Genomic DNA, 22,142 nt, shown 5'->3' with positions numbered 1-22,142 from the left:
GGAAACAAAAAACTGGATGTTTCAGACTACTCCAGATTTTATATCCCTGGTCTTTAACTTACAAAATGAGATTTTTGGGGCGAGATCAAAAGTTCAATGGAGGATAAAAAACTAAATTCTTTTACTTTGGGGTGAGGGTTTTGAATCATTTTAGTTCTCATCCTACAAAATTGACTTTACGTTTAATGAATGTTTTGTACTCCTAAATTATACATTAAAGTGTCAACAAAAATAACTATTTTTTCCTCACTACATACTGATTTGAAATTGATTGTGCTATTAGAAATATTTTTTCAATTTTGGCCAACTTAGTTAGAAGGGGTGGAGGTCTAAGTATTTTATTCTACATTAAACTATTGATCTCACCCCTAACAGTTTAAGATTTTTATTTCAGAGCCACATGCATTGTACAGTATTTTAAACACAACTCTCTGATTTATATACTGGGATGTTCCTTATTTTATAACTTCCAAGAAAAGCATATTAAAAACATACCAAAAAACTAAATGAAATGCGTGCTTTGAATAAAATACTTTTCAACATCAAGTAATTACCAGATTGGATAGAGAGTTTAATATGTAAATTTGTTTGGTGAAGTGATAACAGGTGCAAATATTCTACATGCCTTTCAAGAAAGACTGTTGAAAAATTTATAAAAATGTCTGTCTTTCTCCAACAAAACATAATTGACATTGGGTAATCGAAAATCTGTAAACTGAAGCTTATGTGTGAGAGTACAAATAAGAGGGAGTTGTGGGTAAAATACTGTACTGTGACATGCTATATCTAAAAGTTACAATTGTAGGGAGGACTCAGAATATGAAATGTTAATTTTACCTTGCAGCATTCTACCAATTGGTGCATATATGTTGATTTCCTGCAGATATTGTAAGGTCTCTGTGTGAAATAATCGGATGGTTGCTTTATTTTTCATGGACACCCATACACCAACTCCTGCCCTCACCATGAACTGAACACGGATTTTGTGATCGTTGTGGACTGTAAAACTATCCTGTGAAAAGAATATCAAAGAAAGAGAAGGAATTGACATGGCAAGCCAAAAGAGTAACTGTATGTACCGGTAGTTCTGTAAGATATGACATTCATGCCACGCTATCCAACTACCTGCAAGACCCACCTTGAACTTGTCATTATAGAGATTACAAACAGGCAGAGTAGGAATGTTTTTATGGTGATATTTGATAAAATACTAGACTATGGCTAGAAACTTATGCTTACTACTGACATAACATTAGGTACATGGCTGGTCTCATAAAATCAGGCAATAAAATAAATAATTGTGTGTTTCCGATAACATGGCCTCAGAGAATAGGGTAGGATTTCATTTTTTAAATACATATTGTTTTTCGAACCAAACAAAATGATACGACTTAGGTGATAGTTTGATGAAATATGTACGGGAAACACACAATTGTTTTATTTTGCCCCGTTATGATTTAGAAGACTGGCTTGGTATTTGTGTTGACATATAGTGGCATCTCATTTTTTTATGAACAAAAATGTTTAGAAAAATGTTGATATTGGTTTCAAAGTAAGTGTCCAGTAAAGTAGTTGATGATTATTTACGATTTTATCACAGTTAGGTACCTACTCATTTGCTTGAATAAATAGATTAGCTGTCTGCTTTATCTTCAGAGATATATGCTCATCAATTTTGTGTTCGAAGTAGAATGTACTTAGAATTGCAGCAGCCATATCATTCAAGCATACATAGGACTATTACTCCCAGACAAGGCAACTACTAAGTGTGTCCACTGCTGATATTATTATCTCTAAGTTTTAGTGTAACTTCAACAATGTCTGTTACTGTTGTACTAAGTTGGAAACCACTTCTATGTAACCATTTTTGTTCTAGGCTAGATTATTAAGTCAACTGTAAAGTAGTTTGAGTTTCTTCATTTTCAGTCTTGTCAGTTTGTACTACTGTATCTCACAGAAAATTGATAATAAAAAACTTTCATTCCAAACTAGTTGTCTTAGATCCTATAAATATTAACGTATACTGACCTGTCTTTGTACTGTGTTAGTATTGATAATATAGACTGCATTACCACCAGCACACCACATACAATTAGTCACTGGTAACAATGATGTCACTGGAGCAGCTGTCAGTAGGGAAACGTGAGGCTCTTCTAACAACCAAGCACCATCTAGTAAATAATGAAAAAACATGTATCAGAATGTAAGCCACATTTTCAACAGTTAAGGCCACACACCTGTTAATGTGTTAATAATATGATGCCTGTAGTTTCAACAAACACTACATCTATTATTTTGGCATAATATGAATAATAGAGGAACTTTAATGATGTTGGTATAATTCTACCGTTATCAAAATAGTGTCAACAAAACTGTACATGGAGAACAGCAAAAATAAAACACAGTCTATGTACATGTGTGTACTGTACTGTCTGTATGAATGTGTGTAGTCTTACATATGTATACATGTACTTAATATACACAACTGCTGGCATCAGATCATGGACGAACGAAACCTGTTACAAACACGGAAAGTAAACAAATGAATCGGATTAATAAAATATGGCTCAGAATGTTGGAAGTACTTGTATTATATTCCATCATTTGATAAGAATAGTTTTATGGCCACTTTACATAATAGTTCACATTTCCCAGTTCCCCTGGCACTTCATGCAAACATAAAGAGGCCATGAAACTGTTCTTATCAAACCATGATGTATAATACAAGTCTCTGCTGTTCCAACATGCTGTGCTAAGTGTTATTAATCAAATTCATTTTGTCCAGTCTGATGTCAGCAATTGTATGTACATGTACAACTAAAACATCGAGGGATTGTCGAACGAGTGTGGGTATGATATCATACACATTTTATGTTCCCTAGAAACAATCTAGTTAGATAAGAAACAGGCAATGCACAGACACACATACATTGTCCTTGGAACAAACAAAGTCGTCACATTGCAGGCTTAGATTTTGACACATACAAGTGCACTGATTCAAAGTTAGTGATGTGTGTGTACACATACAGTGCCTGCTTGTCGGCAAGAGTGTGGTGTTGTTTATATTTGTATTGAGTGGTCTGTGGGAAGCCTGTTTCTTATCTATCTAAATTGTTCTTGGGGAACTTAAAATGTGCATGATATGGAGGCTGACTGACAGACACATCTGTGTACATTACCTTGCATTCTCTTGAAAACCACGAGCGTACCATCACTCAATCCAACAAACATTCTATTGGTCATGAACTTGATCGATGATATTGCTGATGGTGAGACCTTGAAAGTGAAGAGGGGTTGCCTATTCTTGTCCTGACAGAGGAACACAGATATCCTTGCAATGGAAAGAAAGTACATAGTTAGCTATAGACTCTTTCACCAGTCCTCAGGAGCATTGCTAGTAGCTGTTTTGTATGTACCAATATCTGCTGCATAATTGTACTAGAATATCCTAATCTTGTACTATGGGCCCTCATCCACTAGCATGTCAACAAATGATTAGCCCTATGCAGTCGACAAGCTGCGTATATTTTGCTGCATATAAGGTACTCAGATTATTCTTCTTACAGAAGCACACACTTAACATCACTTGCAATTGACTGAACTCAAACCTGGTATTAAGATATAACTTATAAACTATCTAATGATGTCATTTATATAATTACTATACTGCCCTCTAGTGTCCACTTACTGTTGTATACTTAGCCATCACTTGCAACTGATTGAACTGGTATTAAGATATAACTTATAAAAGATCTGACGACGTAATTTATCATGCATATCAAAAATGTACAGGAACTCCCTACTATAAGCAATCAACTTACACTACCAGAATACAAATTGTCTTTCAAGGCATGCATCATAACATTACACTAGAATAGTTTAATCCACGTTACTTGTAAGTTTTTTCACTTGAGTATAAAAGAGCTCATAAACTCAGCTTGTGCCACTTCAAGAAAAAAGGGGTAGACATTATACAAACACAAACATCTTACCTTCCGGTCTCCGTGGCAACCCACATAGTAGCATCTGGTAGACAGTAATCTGATTCAGACATTTTCCTTGTCCTTGCGAATTTGTTGATTGCTGGAACATATTCCATGCACGATATCAAAGGTTCTCCAGCTGGAAATGCTTCCACAACATGTGGATTGGGTGGATGGAATGAGACAATACTGAGAATGGATCTCTTCTGCTCCCCACTGCTAATCCAAACTGAGCCCTCGTACAAACCTGAGTTGGCCATTTTGGCATGTGTTTTTGGCGACAGGTCCTGAAACTCTAGAGGGCAGTAGACTGCTGCTTGAACCTGAAAAACACAATAGGAAATATATGCAGACATTTTACATGCACATGTACATTCTGTGAAACATACTTAATACGAACAGATACTTGTACAGACAGAAAACAGAAAAAAGTGAACAATTTATAAATACAATCATGACATGCAAACTTCATACACTCTCAATTGCAACAGCATGGGATCTACCAAAAAAAGACGACAAAACGACATTTAATTAAAATGCGAAAAATGAAAATTCTGGCTAACAATACAAGACCAATTTCACTTCACATTCATTATATAATATGATGTATACAATCTGCCAAATAATTGATTTACAACTTATAAAAACTTTGAAACTAAAAATAGTACAACTTGCTTGTTTACCTTGTGTTTGTATGTTTTTGACTTTTACCAAAAATGTATGTACAGGGTCAGGGGTGAAAGTTCAAAGTTCAAATATATCATTTGACAGGGCACTTACTACAGTGAAATCTGCATTTAGACCTAAAATGTACTCAGTATAATGCTGCAATTGAGAGTTTGAAAGCCAGTTTTGGGTTAGTTGTTTTATTTAAACATTATTCCCATGACATAATTACGGCCAAATAGAAAAAAATTGTGTGTTTCCGATGACATGACTGACCCTAGTTTATGGCGCTGACCCTAAACATTTCTTCTGCATTCTAAAAGCTTTTTATAAGATGGCGAAAACTTGCCCATATCGTCATGAAAACTAATTTTTGGTGAACACTATGACTGAAAATCTATTGCTGTGTTAGCTATTGTATTCATGGTATGTTCTTGTTGCTCACAGGTTTTTTGTTTCTCTCAGAATAAGTCGATGACGAATTCATATTTGGCGTACTACGAATTAATTATACTGGTCTAATGTCATGCTTTAAACGATTATGATCAACTACCTTAGGATAGAGTTTATTTGAACGTCATATTTCAGATGAGAGTTCACAGGTGAAATGAATTCTTCTATACTATACGGTCCACGAAAACTCTAAAGAAATTTCTTACTGCAGGCTGGCATAATAAATATAAAAGTATAGACCCTCTACGACTTCAAATATGTTCAGCGAAGCTTTTTTTTATCACATCTATCTTTCATTTTGACATTTGCTTACTCGATATTTTGTTTTATAACCAATAGATGTAAATTTCAAAAATTTTCTTTCAAAAAAGGTAAAATGGTGATAATTTACTTCAGTCTATTTCCATGACATTTTCTTGTCAGAGTATCTTTGGTCAATTTTCCTTTAAAATCATGTTCCATGTCTTTTAAGACTATAAGTTGAAATTAAACAGTATAGTCTGCAAATAAATAAATATTTTATAAATAAATAAAATAAAATTCAGACCAAGCTACCCTATTTTCTGAAGTCATGTTATCAGAAACAAAACTTTTTTTTATATTTTTGCCTAAAAAGTGCGGTGAATGTGAAATGAACAACATGACAGACATGTGACTAGAACAAAAAAAATGAACATATGGACAAATGGACATCACATGATAGTCACATGTACAGATTATCAGTCAACACATTGGTCACATGACAGTCACATGTACAGACATTGAACATTGAAGAGAAATCACGTGTTTGTGTTTGTCACATGCACACCACATACACCACTGGGAGGAGTTCTACAATCCTTCAATCGGAAAGTTTGTTGGCATGCCATATGTTTACTCAACTTTACTACAGGAGAGAAGAAAAGCTGTAAATGCCAGGAAAATGGAATGAAAAATGACTCTTCTAAAAATAACAATACATACATATATGTAGAATAGTTTTTTCTTGATTATTATAAAATGTAAATAAAGGTATGTAAAACTTGCATGCATCGTTAAAAACCACTAGAAATTAAATTAGAGTAACTTAGGGTGTTACATGTACTTGCAACTTATCATTTGTAAGGGAGGCTTTCTCACAAATGAAACATGTTGACCATCATCAATCAGTTAGTTCCACAGATACTTTCATAGTTAATTTTTTGCTCTTTACAAATTTTTTTATTAAAGTTTCTTTTCAATCTACATTATTTTGCAAAAAATTAAATTCTCAATGTTCAGTTTAAGTGATATACTTCATATACATCATAAACGACCCGTGACAGATTAGGAATCAATTTGGGTGTGAAAACAGTTGTCTGGCAGAGTTATAGAAAAGTTGGTCCTGGACAAAAAAAATGATTTTATAAATAGCTAATGCTGATGATTTCACTGATAAAATAACACTAATCGCAGAACATGGAATACAAAGATTTGGCCTTAAATGTTAAATTGTCAGTGGATACATGATGATACTATGTAACACATTTCATTTGGAGTGCCTCCTTTTCAAAGTGAAGGTTAATGAGTTGGTAAATTGGACAGCAATACGGACCACTAACTGTGTCTTCATCAAAGCATCCAGCAGACCCTTATTTGGCAGAAAGGTGTAAAAGATAGATGATTATTAAAATGAGTAATGCATGGTACTGCTGATAGTTATATGTTGTCTGTTTACAAAGTGATCTGTGATATTGCTTTGCTGTCTCACTAACGGCTTGTAATGATATCAATGGCAACTAATTGTGGTTTTAAAAATTATACACTCAAACTGATTAGTTACAATGGGGAGTGATAACGTATGTCAGCCTAATTCACTATATTCATATGAAGTCAATATGTAAATGTGCTCTCTTTGAGATGTGCACAAGACCAACATAATTTACATATGGGGAATATTACGTAAATATCTACAAACTGGTACCGGGTATGGTGATAACTGCCACTGGGGAGTGGGCTATATTAATCAGTTGCCATTGACTACAAGCAGTTAAGATAGACAGTGAAGTAAATTCTGATTGCGATTTAAACAGACTACTAAGCTGATATGAACAAGAAACACAATTACATCGAACTCTTTCATTACCAATAGTTAACATCTTGGTACAATTTGGGAAACACTCAAAATTGGTACTTAGGAATGGAACTCCAGGAATAAAGGCATTTTCATAAACTATGGGTTCTGGAGAGTCATTTCATGATTTTTACATCACCTAAAATTACTTGTGATTTCAGAGAAACATCAATTTATCGTGTGCATTTATAGGGTATAAATACTGTTCTAGTGACTCATAGCAACAAAGCCCCTTAGGTCACTCATATTTTCCTTGACTGAATGAAGAAAAATGTTGGGGAATAATACACATTTTACATGTAAAGTTATCACCTTCATTGCATTATCAAGTTAGATGTGATATTTTTGGTTCTCTTAAATTTCATAATTTTCATATCGAACTGGTATGAAAAGAGTTGCATATACTAGCAATATGACTGATTCACACACACACACACACACACACACACACACACACACACACACACACACACACACACACACACACACACAGTGAAAATCTCAGATGTGAATTTATCAGTCTCTGATTAATGAAATATATTTCCTCTATACAAATTATGTGGCTAATGAAAAATGTTATACATGAAGGCTTATAGATTTATACATATAGCTAAAAGCAGTGACAATACTATTGGCTGACTACCAGATGTTCACATACATATACAGTACCTTCACTGGCTGTCTGTGTCTTGTAAAAAAGCTTATAGTAACTACAATTCTATTGGTTGACTACCAGATGTTTACATACATGTACCTTCACTGGTTGGTTGTGGCTTATACGAAAGCTAATAGTAACTATACAATACAATTGGTTGACTACCAGATGTTCAGATGTGTGTACCTTCACTGGTTGTTTGTGGCTTATACGAAAGCTTATAGTAACTACAATTCTATTGGTTTACTACCAGATGTTCACATACCTTCATTGGTTGTTTGTGACTGGTCATAGCTAATGGTGATGATTTCATCATTAATGGTAAACCAGAGATGTCCAGCTTTCCTTCTTCATCTGGGTCGTACCAGGCTGGATTATTGCGGGGTTCTGTCAATGAAATAAGGTCAGATAATGTCAGTATTGTATAAACAGTCATGCTGATGGAATCAGGGTACAACTATTGGCTCGTCAGTGGTTAATCCACTTGCCTCTTTACTGCTGTGGATGGGGTGCATTCTCGTGTGACTCAGGAAAACCTATGGTATTGTATCAGATGTATGTAATGAGCGCTCACAACAGAACTAACGACAGTAAACGTAACAGCCAAAAAAGAAATTGCGACATGTACACTACATCGGATTTTAATCAGATTGAGTCTAACTCTACCAAACAACACACGGTCAGGTTTTTCCTGGGTATTCTGGTTTTCTTTTGCATTAACACTGGATCAATGTGGGGTAGCCCTCAAAGAACTTTTTCAGAGACAAGCACTTCTATCGGTACCACGTACCTAATTATACAACTGACTTGACTGGGGAACAATAGTGGTACTGCAACTAAGTACACAGGATTAAATCCTTCACATAGCAACCTCTATCCTACCAGGTCCCCATTTGTACAGCTGAATTGACAGTGACACAATCATTGTTCAAATCTTGCCCAAGGACTTCAGTCATTCAGAAACAAACGGTTGCATCAAGGCTCTGAGCAGCAGAGTGCAAACCTGACACCATTAAATATTGACAACTTCACGCAATTACACACTACCTGTAAGTTTACTTTAAATTCTGTTCATTCGTAATATGGTAAGTTAAATTTGACAGTACTAGGTAAGTAGCATAAAAAACTTACTTAAGGCAAGTTTGGCCATTTCTAAATCTGCTATCCAGTTTGTCTTGGTTTTCTCAAGTCCTGCATTGAAAACAACGATGGTACGACCTGATCTAAAAATAGACAAAGACACAATAGATATCCAGTGTGTTAGAAGTCATTAAAAATTCAACCAAAAATTCATCAATTCAATGAAAATTGTATAAAAATTGAAAAATGGAGAACAGTAAACCAACTGTTCTTTCCAATTATTTGACACAACGAATGTCCTAATCCTAACTCTTAATGTCTCGAGAATGTTTCCCATAGTTTACAAATTCAACAGGCATACATTCAGTCACTGAATTGTGGTTTTGAAGAAATTAGAGTTAAGAATTAAGAAACAAACACACTATGATACAATGACCACCAGATAAGATCCCAGCTGTATCACTCCAAATTTGTTCATGACTCTCAAGCGAGACATGTGACATCTGCAAAAATTTGGAATTTCCTTTAAGACTGTTTTGACTCGGAGTATAAATTTTAACTTATAAATTTTTCTTCAATATTCAGTGTAGCACTTTGTTGACTGTGTTAACATGTTAATTTAAGAGAATAATACTAACTTTCCAGATGCAGGTAGAGAGAGTTGAATTTTGCAAGAATCAGCAGCCCGTATCTCGTCTTCCTTCCTCTCAATCAAGGTGTGAATTGCAGTTGTCCATTTATCAACAGCTGAGGGGTTAAAAGTCTTGTAAGTCCCCTTAAGTAACTTGATTTGTGCTCCTATTTGATCGGCAATAGCTAGGTCATGTGTAAGGTCGTCTCTCTCAGCATACAGTTTACCTGGACCAGTGTAACTCTTCATATCTGTAATGATGAAAATATGTAACTTACACACAAAAAAAGTTGATTTTCCAGTTCTCCGATGTATGGCGCCAGAGGGCGTCGCACTGACTATGACATAATATGACCTGGATTAGTGGCGGGATGAAGAACTTTTCAGATCACCCTCAATAGGGAACTTGCAATCCAGACTGAGCATGCTCAGATGCAAAGGACTATGGGATTATCTGTTATCGTAATACCTAATCTGGAGCTACTGATAAAATTAACCTCCCACAATTGTCAGGGTAACTATGAATTGATTATTTGTGGTTACAAACGATGTATCAACACTGTTTACAATGCTAATTGATTAGTATTTATTATCACATTTCCCATGATGCAACATTCAACATGGTGGGTTTGCAAGTTCCCTATTGGAGCACACATAAAATGAAACTGTAGCGAATTGATCAATGCTGTGGTACACTTTCATTTTACTTCACCAAAATAGTGCTCATATGCAATATGACAAACACTGAGTGTAAAGATATGGTGTGATACTCTTCCTTTGATACATGGATCACATTAATTTTAAATCTAGTTATTAAATGAAAGTGAATTATTTGTGTGATGTCTGTGAAATTTATGATTGTATGTTTATGATTTGCATGTATGTGTGCAAGAGAAAGAGAGAGAGAGAGAGAGAGAGAGAGAGAGAGAGAGAGACACACACACACACAGACAGACAGAGAGAGACAGACACAGACAGAGAGAGAGAGACAGACAGACATCGAGAGACAGAAAGTAAGAGACACACACAGAGGTGAGTGGATGTGAATATTTGGTAGGCAACCTTATGCCTGTGTATGTGGATATGTATGCCCATTGGTCTAATAGCTAATTGGCACTTTTGTTGTAACAGGTGTTTCCATGTGAGAGTGTATCCATATTGTGTTTGTGTATTTGTGTATGTGAATGTTTTCCTATGTATGTATATCAATGTTCTTTCCCTGTAAATGTCTACCTATGTGTAACTTGGTTCCTGTGCATGTATGTGAGTCCTTATATGTATGTGTCTGTTAGTTTACCAGTACATTACAATGTTGTTAACTCCTAGTAATGACAATGATGTGTTCTGACCTTTGCTGGAGATATTTCTTTTACTACCTGGTGTAGTAGTCAACGTGGTTCTAGCTGGTCCTTTGTCTGTGGAATACAGTCCTGCTTCAGTTGAGGCAGCTACCTCGACCTCCATCAATGGTACAGACCATTTTAATTTATACTTGGGTACTACTGGATCATAAGTACTTGACATTGATGATCTACAGAAATGAGAAACAAACAAGAATTATTGAAGTTACACTAGGTATAACTTGGGTATTATTTTTTTGGACAATCAACAATATATTTACTGAAAATTGTTACAAATACCAATAATTAGACATTGTAAATGTCAATTCTATGTACCTGATATAGAATATTACTACCTCAGTGTGTCATAAAAATAACAACCATTCGATTCCATGGTTGACACCATAACTTCCATGCCACATGCATTACCTATCGGCACGTGTGAGAAAAAGTCCACCTTCTTGTTCTATTTTGACCCTCTACTATGAAGTAAAATGCTATTGCAGGTACTGAGAATAAGTCAACCTTCTTGTTCTATTTTAACCCTCTAGTATGAGGTAAAATGTTATTGCAGGTACTGAGAATAAGTCAACCTTCTTGTTCTATTTTGACCGTTTTCTTTTTTGGATGTTAATCTTTACTTCTTACTTGTATGTTATGTTATTTTGGAGGGAAATAAATTTCAATTTCAAATTCAAAATTAGGTCTACTTATACTTACTTGTGTATAACAGAGGCACATATGACAAGATCTGTTAACATAAATATACGACGTTCTACCATCTTGACTTCATCACCAACACTGTTATAGGACTAAAAAAAATGAAACAACAAATATCAACTATTTCACTCAAGTCTTAATTTGAAAGCAGATTATTCAAATATGTTTTTGACAATACTTTGATTTTGATAAATGTCAACAAAAATACATTTTCAAAGTCGTGTATTTAAAAAAAAATAAAAGTTGTCAATTATTTTAAATCTAGTGTACATTCATTTTAAGATTGTGCAAACTTTCTAAGTTGACAATGCTACACAAATAATTAGTTATTAATCTTAGATGAGATTTGCCACTTCTATAAACACACAACAGTGTTCTCCTTAGAATGTTTCACAGGATGGCTTAGACATGGATAGCGCCCTCTATAGTTGTTCCATGTACATACAGTTGGTAACTATGGAAACTGATAACACTCTCAATAGTTGCTACATGTACATACAGTGGGTAACTATGGAAACTGATAATACCCCCTATAGTTGTTACTTGTACATGGAGTTGACAGCTATACAAAGGGAATCTGGGGTCATGTAGCTGTGTTTTGTACAATTTTTGAATAAAGTTTGGAATACATGATATTTTTCAATATACATTGAATCTGTACATGTATCAAGAAGGCACTAACAAATTACAAGAAGGAGTGATACTCTTGTTATTTTGTTAAGAAATGACTTTCATTCTATCAAGTGTGCACTCACAATTTAGAAATGAAAAGAGGGTTTGACACCCTTGTTTCTTAGTTCAAGGAGAACTTCTATTACATCAAGGGGGCACTTATGAAGTAAACAAGAGCTGAATGCTTTGTTACTTTGTGCATGAAAATTTTCACTACTTCAAGACAGCACTCATAGCTTACAAGAGGACTTGGCATCCTTGTTTATTTGTTCAGGGAAAACTTTCAATATTTTGAGTGGACAAATCAGAAATTATGAGGGGGCTTGGCATCCTTGTTACTTCATTCATATCGTGGAGAACACTGGCCTGAAAGAACCTGTTGTTTGTCTGCTTATATAATCACTCGATAACCAAGTATATAGGTTACTTGTGAGATTGCAGTGCTAACTTATTGTTTGTGCAGAACGAAATCCCCACTTTTGGAGCGTTAAGACAAAAACTAACGTATAATTTTTTTGAACATATTAGAAATAGTTATAATAGTCTCATTTCAGCAGTGCTTAATTCTGATACAATCCTCTATTCACATCATCGTAATCCACGGCCTCTTTTACGCCACCGTCCAAGGCACACGTCAAAAGGCCGTTATTTCGCAGTATGGTGGAAGAAATAAAAGCTCTGGTTTGCGAGAATGTCTATTCAGGGATTTTAAAATTGTATAGAGATTTGTTATATTTTTAAATGCTTGTATTTGCTCATGTATGTATTTGTCAGTTTATCTTTTTTTAAGTTTTACTGGTTTTAAAAATGCTGTTTTTTGTGTTTTTTTATCTATGGGATGTTCATGAGTATTTTAGCATTCTTTTCTCTCTCCCGAAATAAAGTTTACTATTAAAAAAAAAATTAATAGTAACAATATAAGCGTAAACAACAACAGGATCTTTCAGGCTATGAAAACACTGGGGAATATTAAAACATATACTGATCTTATTGGGTAGGGTTTCACAGGCAGGAAAACACTTACATCATCCTGAATAAACACAAAAAGAAAATAGAAAAGATACAAACAATAACATATATTCATGCACCAATGACATTAATAACATCATGCTGATAGCATACATAGTAATCACATTTCATATGAAACAAACACATCACAGAAATAAGTTTGTGGGTAACAGACAGGAAAAGAGTTTCAGACATATTTACATGTTAATAATACCCTCAGGCTTATTTTTTTATCCACAGTTATATTAAAGGGGCACAGTCTGTAAGTTTGTGGGTTTCGTGGTTACGTTTGTTTAACAACGCCTTATCTTATTCCAACCACTAAATTATGTATCAAGCCTAGAAATATGAATAGCCCTAATCAGAAATGTGTATGAATATATTATGACATAATATTTTAGTTACTAATAAAATCAAGAAATGCTATACTCTTGATTTCAATCTTCTTTGTGTATATTCAACCACTACTTGTTGTAAAAACATGAAGATAATATGTCCTTTGTCCAAAGAAGTAAATAAATAGATAACATAGCACGGTGTGACAAGTTGGTTTCAGTGAATAATGTTGTGTCACATTTGTGCTAAATCAGGTTTAGGGTGTGTTCTGTATTGAATTGTGTACACTATTAAAATGGGGTCTCAGCTACAGGCAGTGCCACTTTAATTATGATAGCAGAGATGCATAGAATAGAGAATTAGAATACTGTACAGTAACAATGTTTCAGATCACCATGACATTAGTGAGTGTTGACATGCATAATAATAATAAAATAAAATAGATTTATTCAGGATAGCTCAAATAAGTGTCACAGTACTAAAGTAAGTGAAACACTTCTTTCTATTGAGGCCCTCAAGCATTACTACATTAACAATCATACAAAATGATAAAAGTATGTAAAATAAAACTCAATACACTAAGCGAAAAGGTAGAGAAAGGGAAAAGTGCCAAAATTGACGTACAGTCACAAAAACGAAAAGTGAAACTGACAAACAAATCTATCATATATGTATATGGTTATAAGGAAAACATCTTGACTCCTGTAGTTACTCATATACATAATTCTGACTATACAGTTACATGTACATGAACACATTTCTGACTATATAGTTACATGTGCATTTGCACTGGAAGTCATCTTTTGACTCCTTGTAATTATTGGTGCTACTTGCCTATTCATTGCACAGTGCTGCACCACATACATGTATTAGCCTTTGGTTTTCTAAGATAGACACAAACTAAAACTATTGTCACAACATGTTGATACAACTGTGATAAGCTATTGAATGGATGTTGGTTTAATTATAGTCTCAGTAGGGAGTTGTCTCTGAAAACTGGTTTATTTAGAGTGCCATAAACTTGCAATTTACTGTTTTGGGACTTCAGTGTTTACACTATGTTGGTCACAGGGTGATTAGAATTGCACAACAGAGGAACCGCTATCACCCACTTGTGTAATCTACCACATTGAAGAACAATAGATTTAGTTTGCCGGTATCTTAGTAAACTGAAGACTGGATTACCAGAGTTGTAATCATTTGGGGATATGGTGTAATCATCGCAAATCAAAAATGTGTAAGTCTAAATAAATTAAATGTAAATATTAAACTTACGATTTGTAACATATCATCCTGCCTTATTAGACATCTGTTGGATGCTGTGGTTGCCTAGAAACAATATAGAGGAAACTGTAACCATAACGATCAAATGATTCATACTCAAAGATGCAATAGATGTAACATGAGCAACGTCACTTTTCCAGAGTGATGGAGGTTAAATTTTTGACCCTGTCTGTGTGCTTCTTTATTTGTTTGTTTGTTTGTTAGTTCATAAGCTGGATATTACAACTGATTACTGTAGTTCATTTACTAATTAAGTTTATTTAAATCAGCAAATTTCCATAAAAAACATGCCGTGCATTCACAGGATTTCATGTAAAAGGAACACTCACTGCACATCATGTATAATTTATGTAGATATAATATGCATTAATGTTTTCAGTATTGCATTGCTGTGAAAATACCACTAATATGTGTACACACCAGTACAAGTAATCTCTGGTACATGTGTAGTGTACTGCAGTGAAAATACCACTAGTATGTATACACACCGGTGCAAGTAATCTCTGGTACATGTGTAGTGCACTGCAGTGAAAATACCACTAGTATGTATACACACCGGTGCAAGTAATCTCTGGTACATGTGTAGTGCACTGCAGTGAAAATACCACTAGTATGTATACACACCGGTGCAAGTAATCTCTGGTACATGTGTAGTGCACTGCAGTGAAAATACCACTAGTATGTATACACACCGGTGCAAGTAATCTCTGGTACATGTGTAGTGTACTGCAGTGAAAATACCACTAGTATGTATACACACCGGTGCAAGTAATCTCTGGTACATGTGTAGTGCACTGCAGTGAAAATACCACTAGTATGTATACACACCGGTGCAAGTAATCTCTGGTACATGTGTAGTGCACTGCAGTGAAAATACCACTAGTATGTATACACACCGGTGCAAGTAATCTCTGGTACATGTGTAGTGCACTGCAGTGAAAATACCACTAGTATGTATACACACCGGTGCAAGTAATCTCTGGTACATGTGTAGTGCACTGCAGTGAAAATACCACTAGTATGTATACACACCGGTGCAAGTAATCTCTGGTACATGTGTAGTGCACTGCAGTGAAAATACCACTAGTATGTATACACACCGGTGCAAGTAATCTCTGGTACATGTGTAGTGCACTGCAGTGAAAATACCACTGGTATGTCTGGTACATATGTATTGCAATGCAGTGAAAATACCACTAGTATGTATACACACCGGTGCAAGAAATCACAGGTACATGTGTAGTGCACTGCAGCGCATATGCCACTATATAGTATGTGCACACATCAGTGCAAGTAATCTTTTTTTACTAACTCACCTTGGTTGAGTACTTGACATTGAGATTTTTCAGGACTTGTCTGACTTCGTGTCTTTGTTCTGTTTGTCTTTTCCTTTCATTCAGTCTTCCAGCTAATGTTTCTAGTCTGGTTAGAGCTAGTTGTAAAGACATCCTGTCCGGGTGACCCTGTGGTGTATGCTTCAAGAGATCCTACAGAATGACAACACATAGAAAATAGCTATATCAAAGTAACATGTGGATTTAAGACTTCAACTGAATGTGTTTTTGAAAATATTTTCTTAGATATAGGAACTTACACAAAGGCACAAAAAAGAATTGTTTCTGGTCAGCACATGCGTCACTTAAATACCCTGCATCCGTCTTTTTGTGTGTGTTTGTCCAGCTCATGCAGTCTGTAGATCCGCGGGGAAACACAAAAATAACCCTCCCTACTTCAGTCCGACCAGAAACAATTCTTTGGCCTAATGTCATATACCCTGAACAGTATTGAATCAGTTGTGGGTATTAGACATATCTGTGTAATATGGTAGAATAAATCCAATCAAAGTTGGTTTTTGGGTCAACACCGTAAAATCAGTGCAAATATCCAACTGAACTCCACATGCTCCACCTGCAGTCTGCTTAAACTAAATCAAGTGGAGACCCGACAACGTTATCATGTTCATATGAATGTTGTGTGTGTGTGTGTGTGTGTGTGGTGGGGGGCACAGAATTCTGTTCTTGACTAACGAGATTGACTAGACGTAATGTGTGAAGATAACGTAGTAAAATCAAAATATGGTCATCAGGAACTAGACTACCATACCCCATCCCCCCCCCCCACCCCCCACCCCAATAGTCCAAGACATCATCGTACCTGAAGTAAACAGATGAACTGTGGGAATCTCTGGATTGGTTTCAACATCATACCCTGTAGATCCATTCTATCACTGTTCTTCATTTGTCTATCCTGAAATTTTAGACCAAGAAAATTCACAATTTAAAAATCAAAGTCCCAAACATACGATTTGAACTATTTATCACCTACAGATCAATGTCTGCACGTATAATAAAATTGAAAACATAAATATATCTGTGCCCTTACCTTGATGAATTCATCAAATGCTGGTTTACTGGCACAAGATTTCTTGACAGTATCCATTGCTGTGTTGAAGTTATTGACGTATGCACTGTAGGCAGCCAGTACCATGGACTTGGAAAACTACAGGGTATGATATAATACCATGGTAGTTATTGACATTAGTACTGTAGGCTGCCAGTACCAACACAAATTTGCGAGTACTGAATGATAGGGAATTAGACAACCCTAAATATCAGAAAAGACTGAGTTTATAAATCCTGCTTGCCAGGGACCTCCTTATGGTGGACTCAATGGAAGGGAGTGGATGCAGAATGTTTACTACAAAATATTCTATTGTTCTTGGACTTACTAAGTGTATAATATGAATACTAATTAGTACACCTGTCATTGAAAATACACACATCTGAAGAGAATGGCACACTGAAACATAGACCCTCCACCTGGGTCTATGATTGAAATACATGAGCAGCTGAAGATATTCAAAGCTGGCCTGAGTTCAATCTGTAGCCACCTGTGGTTATACCTGTGATTTAGCACCCCTTTGTTTCTCTTTGACTACTATTAGCATATTACAGTCAAGTCTGGAAATTGATAACATTGAGGCAATCAACAGTGGGAAGACTGTTGCTGGACTATACAGCTTTTTTCAAAACAATTATGACCACCTGTCATTTGATATGTACTTTGCTTACATCAAGGAAAGCTACCAGGTGGACAGAAAATGTACCTTCCACTACAGTTCATGACCTCTCAATGTTTACACTCACTGCAACTTCAATCAAATGGCCATTACTCATTGAATATTTTTTCCATCAATGATCAATACATACATAATATTTCAGGTTTTTGGTGATTGACTCAACCAACTACAAATTTGGCAATATTTCTTTCTTTTGGTGGAAATATTACTAGTACTAAGGAAAATACTTGCTGTGTAAGTGGAAGGAAAAAAATATTCACATACTTTAAAGATTTTATGCAAGTGTGATAACAAATGTTGTTCATTTTTGGCATAATGTACTTCTTACAGTAGGACACAAAATTTAGTCAGATCTTTGTCAATAGAGGGCAGTATTGCAAGCATCAATGCTAGGCGTCAGTAGGGCGCCCTCTACGACATTACTCAGTTTATTTATGAAATACTTACTGAGGCCACGAAGACATCTCCCAATTTCTGCACTGCGTCCCATTCTTTAACTTTTGCTGCTAGTGCAATTTGAAATATGCTATGACACTGGTGTATTGCTCTAACTTGCTTAAAGATGACATCAACCTTCTCTCTCTCAAGAATTGGTGGGCTACTATCCAGTAAAGGTTTCTCATAGTCCTGTAGGAATAAACAACATTACAATATTATAACAAGTCATCGTTACAGACATAGCCCCCTAACATTGCTACTTACTAATTCACATTCTGAATTTTTTAATGACAAATATGGCCATCATTCAGTTATTATTAAAAAGGTCCACTCATGAAACAAAGTGACATGCATAAATTATGCAAATAGCACCTGACATTTGTGGAAGGTTTGGTTGAAATTGACCCATGCATGTTTGAGATACAGGTGGACACCGATGGATGAACATGAGACTCAATGTAATAGTCCCCTCCCCCTCCCCCTCCAAACTTTGTCCACTGGGGCTTTTAGAACAACTAGGAGGGTCCACATTAATAAATCATCATCCTTTGTCATATTTCAAGGTGAGGGGGGGGGGGGGGGGGAGGTGACAGGTTGAGGGCGCTTAGTAGAACTAACTCATAAATACTTAATAAGGTTAATCATAGTCAGTATAGTAAAGCTGGTTTATTAAAACCAGCAAAAGAACAAGTTAATAATTGATTTAGAAAAAAAACACCAGATTTTCAAATCATTACTTTATTACATGGCACCTTGTAGGGAAAGATACTTTTAAAGAGCAAAAAATCCCCAACACCACTGTAGGCTGTGAGTCAATGCCTCCTGATAATATCCTGACTTACCAAAACAATTCAAGCCCTCCAACCACCCCCTAATCCCCACCCCCACCCCCAAGGGGCTACTAGACATGTAAGAATATAAAGTCTTACCTGTATAAGTCTGGTCAATGTCTTGACATAGGAATTCTCACTGTCAATTATACTCTGTACAATATGTCTTCTTAAATTATCTTCTTTACTCAGTCCTTCAGGTGCTGGGGGTAGCTGTGGTGGAGGGTGTCTTCTGTCACAGATTGCTACATCTATGTATGGACTTTCCTCCTCTGTTTGGTGAAAGGTTCAAATATTATAGAAGTGAGTGTGTGTGTGTGTGTGTGTGTGTGTGTGTGTGTGTGTGTGTGTGTGGGTGTGTGTGTGTGTGTGTGTGAGAGAGAGAGAGAAAGAGAGAGAGAGAGAGGGAGGGAGGGAGAGGGAGAGAAAGGGAGAGAGAGAGAAAGAGAAAGAGAGAAAGAGAGACAGAGACAGAGAGAGAGGGAGAGGGAGGGACAGACAGACAGACAGACAGACAGACAGACAGACAGACAGACAGACAGACAGACAGAGACAGAGAAACAGAGAGACAGAGAGACAGTGGTTTAACCCTTAAAATGTTATGTACTGTTGGCTAAATATGTCAATTAATTTACCATCATCTCCCATGAGCCCTAGAAAGAGGCTCTCAACTTAGTAATAATTAATTCTTGTACTACATCCATGGGGTCTAATTTCTTATGAGTAACGTTTCACCTGTTCAAACCCACAGGCTTAGTCAATTGGTCTGTTTGATGGCGTTAGGTGGCGTAGTGGCACACAACTCGAAGGAAAAAATGAAAAATTTAAAATAATTTCTTGTCATAATTAGAATTAATGAATTAATTTTAACCTTTGACACATACCTTTATCTTCGTCTTGTTTGTCAGGTGCTGTTTTACGAAAGTCCAACAGTCTAAGAACCCCATCATCATCACGAAGCTGACAACACAATGCACACAATATTATGTCAATTCTTAATTATTCCTAGACCACAGCCAGCCTCGTTTTAGTGAAATTCATCAAAACACTATTCACAGTTTCCATGTTGACCTGTCAAGTGTTATCAATCCAATTCATTTGTTTACATTCCCAGTTTGTAACAGGTTCCGTTCATCAATGTTTCAATATTAGCAGTTGCATCAAGCATCGTACAGATCCAACCTACGACTTTTGCAGTTGTGTTAATGTTCTTATTTTTTGTCAAACTTTCAACTTGTCATATCAGTTTCTGTTTCTGCTGCACAAGAGTTCCATTCAGGTGTGGGTTGGAATTTTGGATGAATGTGTTTGTTTGTACTTTTATTCTTTGTCTCAATTTATATACTTGAATTGTTGTGCTGTGAGCCGATGTCGCAATGTTTGCCGTCAGTGTTGTAGGTATCTGTGTTTTGAAGTATCTGATGAAACATACTTTATTACAAAACCTGGTCAGATGTTTGATAGCTTATGTTCAATTGTTGCTATGGGTGTGGTCATGGTTGCCATGAATGTTATACACTCATCCCACCCCTCACCCCCTCCTAGACACAGACACAGACACAGACACAGACACACACAGACACACACACACACACACACACACACACACACACACACACACACACACACACACACACACACACACACACACACACACACACACACACACACACACACACACACACACACACACACACGATAGCATAGCACAAGTGTACCATTTTCCGGTCACGCCAATAACATACACACATCATACTATTAAACTCACCTCTGTGGATTCAAATTTACGACTCCTCCCAGGTGTACCATGCTCCCCTTTAATCGTAGATTGGTGACGACTCACACCAGGTGTTTGTGGCGTGTCTTCAAAGTAGTTATTAACATCACTATCAACACCACTCTCACCTTCATCAGACCTGTCCCACTCATCAGAACCCCAACTAGACAAAGAGTCGGTTTCTCCTCCAAAACTAAAATTGTGTGACGGAATGTCGTCATACAGGAGTTCATCATCAATAAAGAAACCTATCAAAATAAAAATAATACTAGTAAATTTTACTCATTTTTCTGATCTTTGCTTAGGCCTAATAGGCCTAACAATTGTGTTGTTCCGATTACACTCAATTTTAGAATAGGTGGGGAGGTAGATTTTTTATTTATTTATTTTTTTTCATGCATGAGTGTCTTGTTCAGGTTTTCCATTGTTTTCCAAATGGTCTCTGTGTTATTTATTTCTTCCTATCAGATGTACAGCTATTACATATTTGGATGAACTGTTTTCTTTTTATGTTGATGTCAGTTTCTGCATCCACTATTTCTCGTGAGACTTCACAATTTTTGCAATTTTATTATTTTTTCTCGAATACGTAAAAACGTTTAGGGTCAGCAGTGAAAAACTAGGTGGGGTCAGGTAACCAGAACCAAACAATTATTTTTTATTAGGCCTTATTAATTAGCATTTCACAAGCCATTCAATTTCGTATAGTCAATGTATTTTTTACTATTTTTTCATCAATTTCTTTGAATTATTATCTACATGTATGTGTACTGAGGAGGTTCATAGCCAAAATAATTCATAAAAGATGAAATACACTTCATCACAACATGCAACAACTATAATATTGAGAGACAACAAATGTGTACCAGACTAAGTGCAATCAGTGGTCTAGGTAATTTCAAAGAACTAGACAATGAAACAAAATTACTCTTTTTAACTCTGATCAAAGACTAATACTTATGGCACTGACAACTTTCCTAAAATCAGCACTTATCAAAAGGAAAGACATTGTACAGAGTTAAAAGATATTATATATTACATTTATCTAACCTAAAGTTTACACTTTCATATAAACCATATTTTGTTTTGTTTTTTTTA

The 22,142-nt window shown here is 35.7% G+C and overlaps 1 protein-coding gene across 1 annotated transcript in view; it reads right to left on the bottom strand.

The window, feature by feature from the left end:
• Window positions 1–22,142, bottom strand: part of LOC144451382 (rho guanine nucleotide exchange factor 10-like) — a 39,819-nt gene that overhangs the window by 4,881 nt on the left and 12,796 nt on the right. Inside the window, exons 3-20 of the mRNA XM_078142208.1 lie at window positions 21,036–21,292; window positions 20,152–20,227; window positions 19,367–19,539; window positions 18,447–18,626; window positions 17,303–17,419; window positions 17,075–17,167; window positions 16,237–16,407; window positions 14,912–14,965; window positions 11,621–11,712; window positions 10,910–11,091; window positions 9,568–9,811; window positions 8,981–9,072; window positions 8,115–8,236; window positions 6,676–6,711; window positions 3,993–4,306; window positions 3,180–3,331; window positions 2,029–2,171; window positions 838–1,012 (exon numbers count right to left, since the gene is read on the bottom strand). Of these exons, the coding sequence (XP_077998334.1) occupies window positions 838–1,012; window positions 2,029–2,171; window positions 3,180–3,331; window positions 3,993–4,306; window positions 6,676–6,711; window positions 8,115–8,236; window positions 8,981–9,072; window positions 9,568–9,811; window positions 10,910–11,091; window positions 11,621–11,712; window positions 14,912–14,965; window positions 16,237–16,407; window positions 17,075–17,167; window positions 17,303–17,419; window positions 18,447–18,626; window positions 19,367–19,539; window positions 20,152–20,227; window positions 21,036–21,292 (2,673 nt within the window). The remainder of the gene's footprint in view (window positions 1–837; window positions 1,013–2,028; window positions 2,172–3,179; window positions 3,332–3,992; window positions 4,307–6,675; window positions 6,712–8,114; window positions 8,237–8,980; window positions 9,073–9,567; window positions 9,812–10,909; window positions 11,092–11,620; window positions 11,713–14,911; window positions 14,966–16,236; window positions 16,408–17,074; window positions 17,168–17,302; window positions 17,420–18,446; window positions 18,627–19,366; window positions 19,540–20,151; window positions 20,228–21,035; window positions 21,293–22,142) is intronic.

The sequence above is a fragment of the Glandiceps talaboti genome, chromosome 21 (assembly GCF_964340395.1).
Source record: "Glandiceps talaboti chromosome 21, keGlaTala1.1, whole genome shotgun sequence".
Taxonomy (NCBI): Eukaryota; Metazoa; Hemichordata; class Enteropneusta; family Spengelidae; genus Glandiceps; species Glandiceps talaboti.
This window is presented reverse-complemented; position numbering and strand designations above follow the sequence as displayed.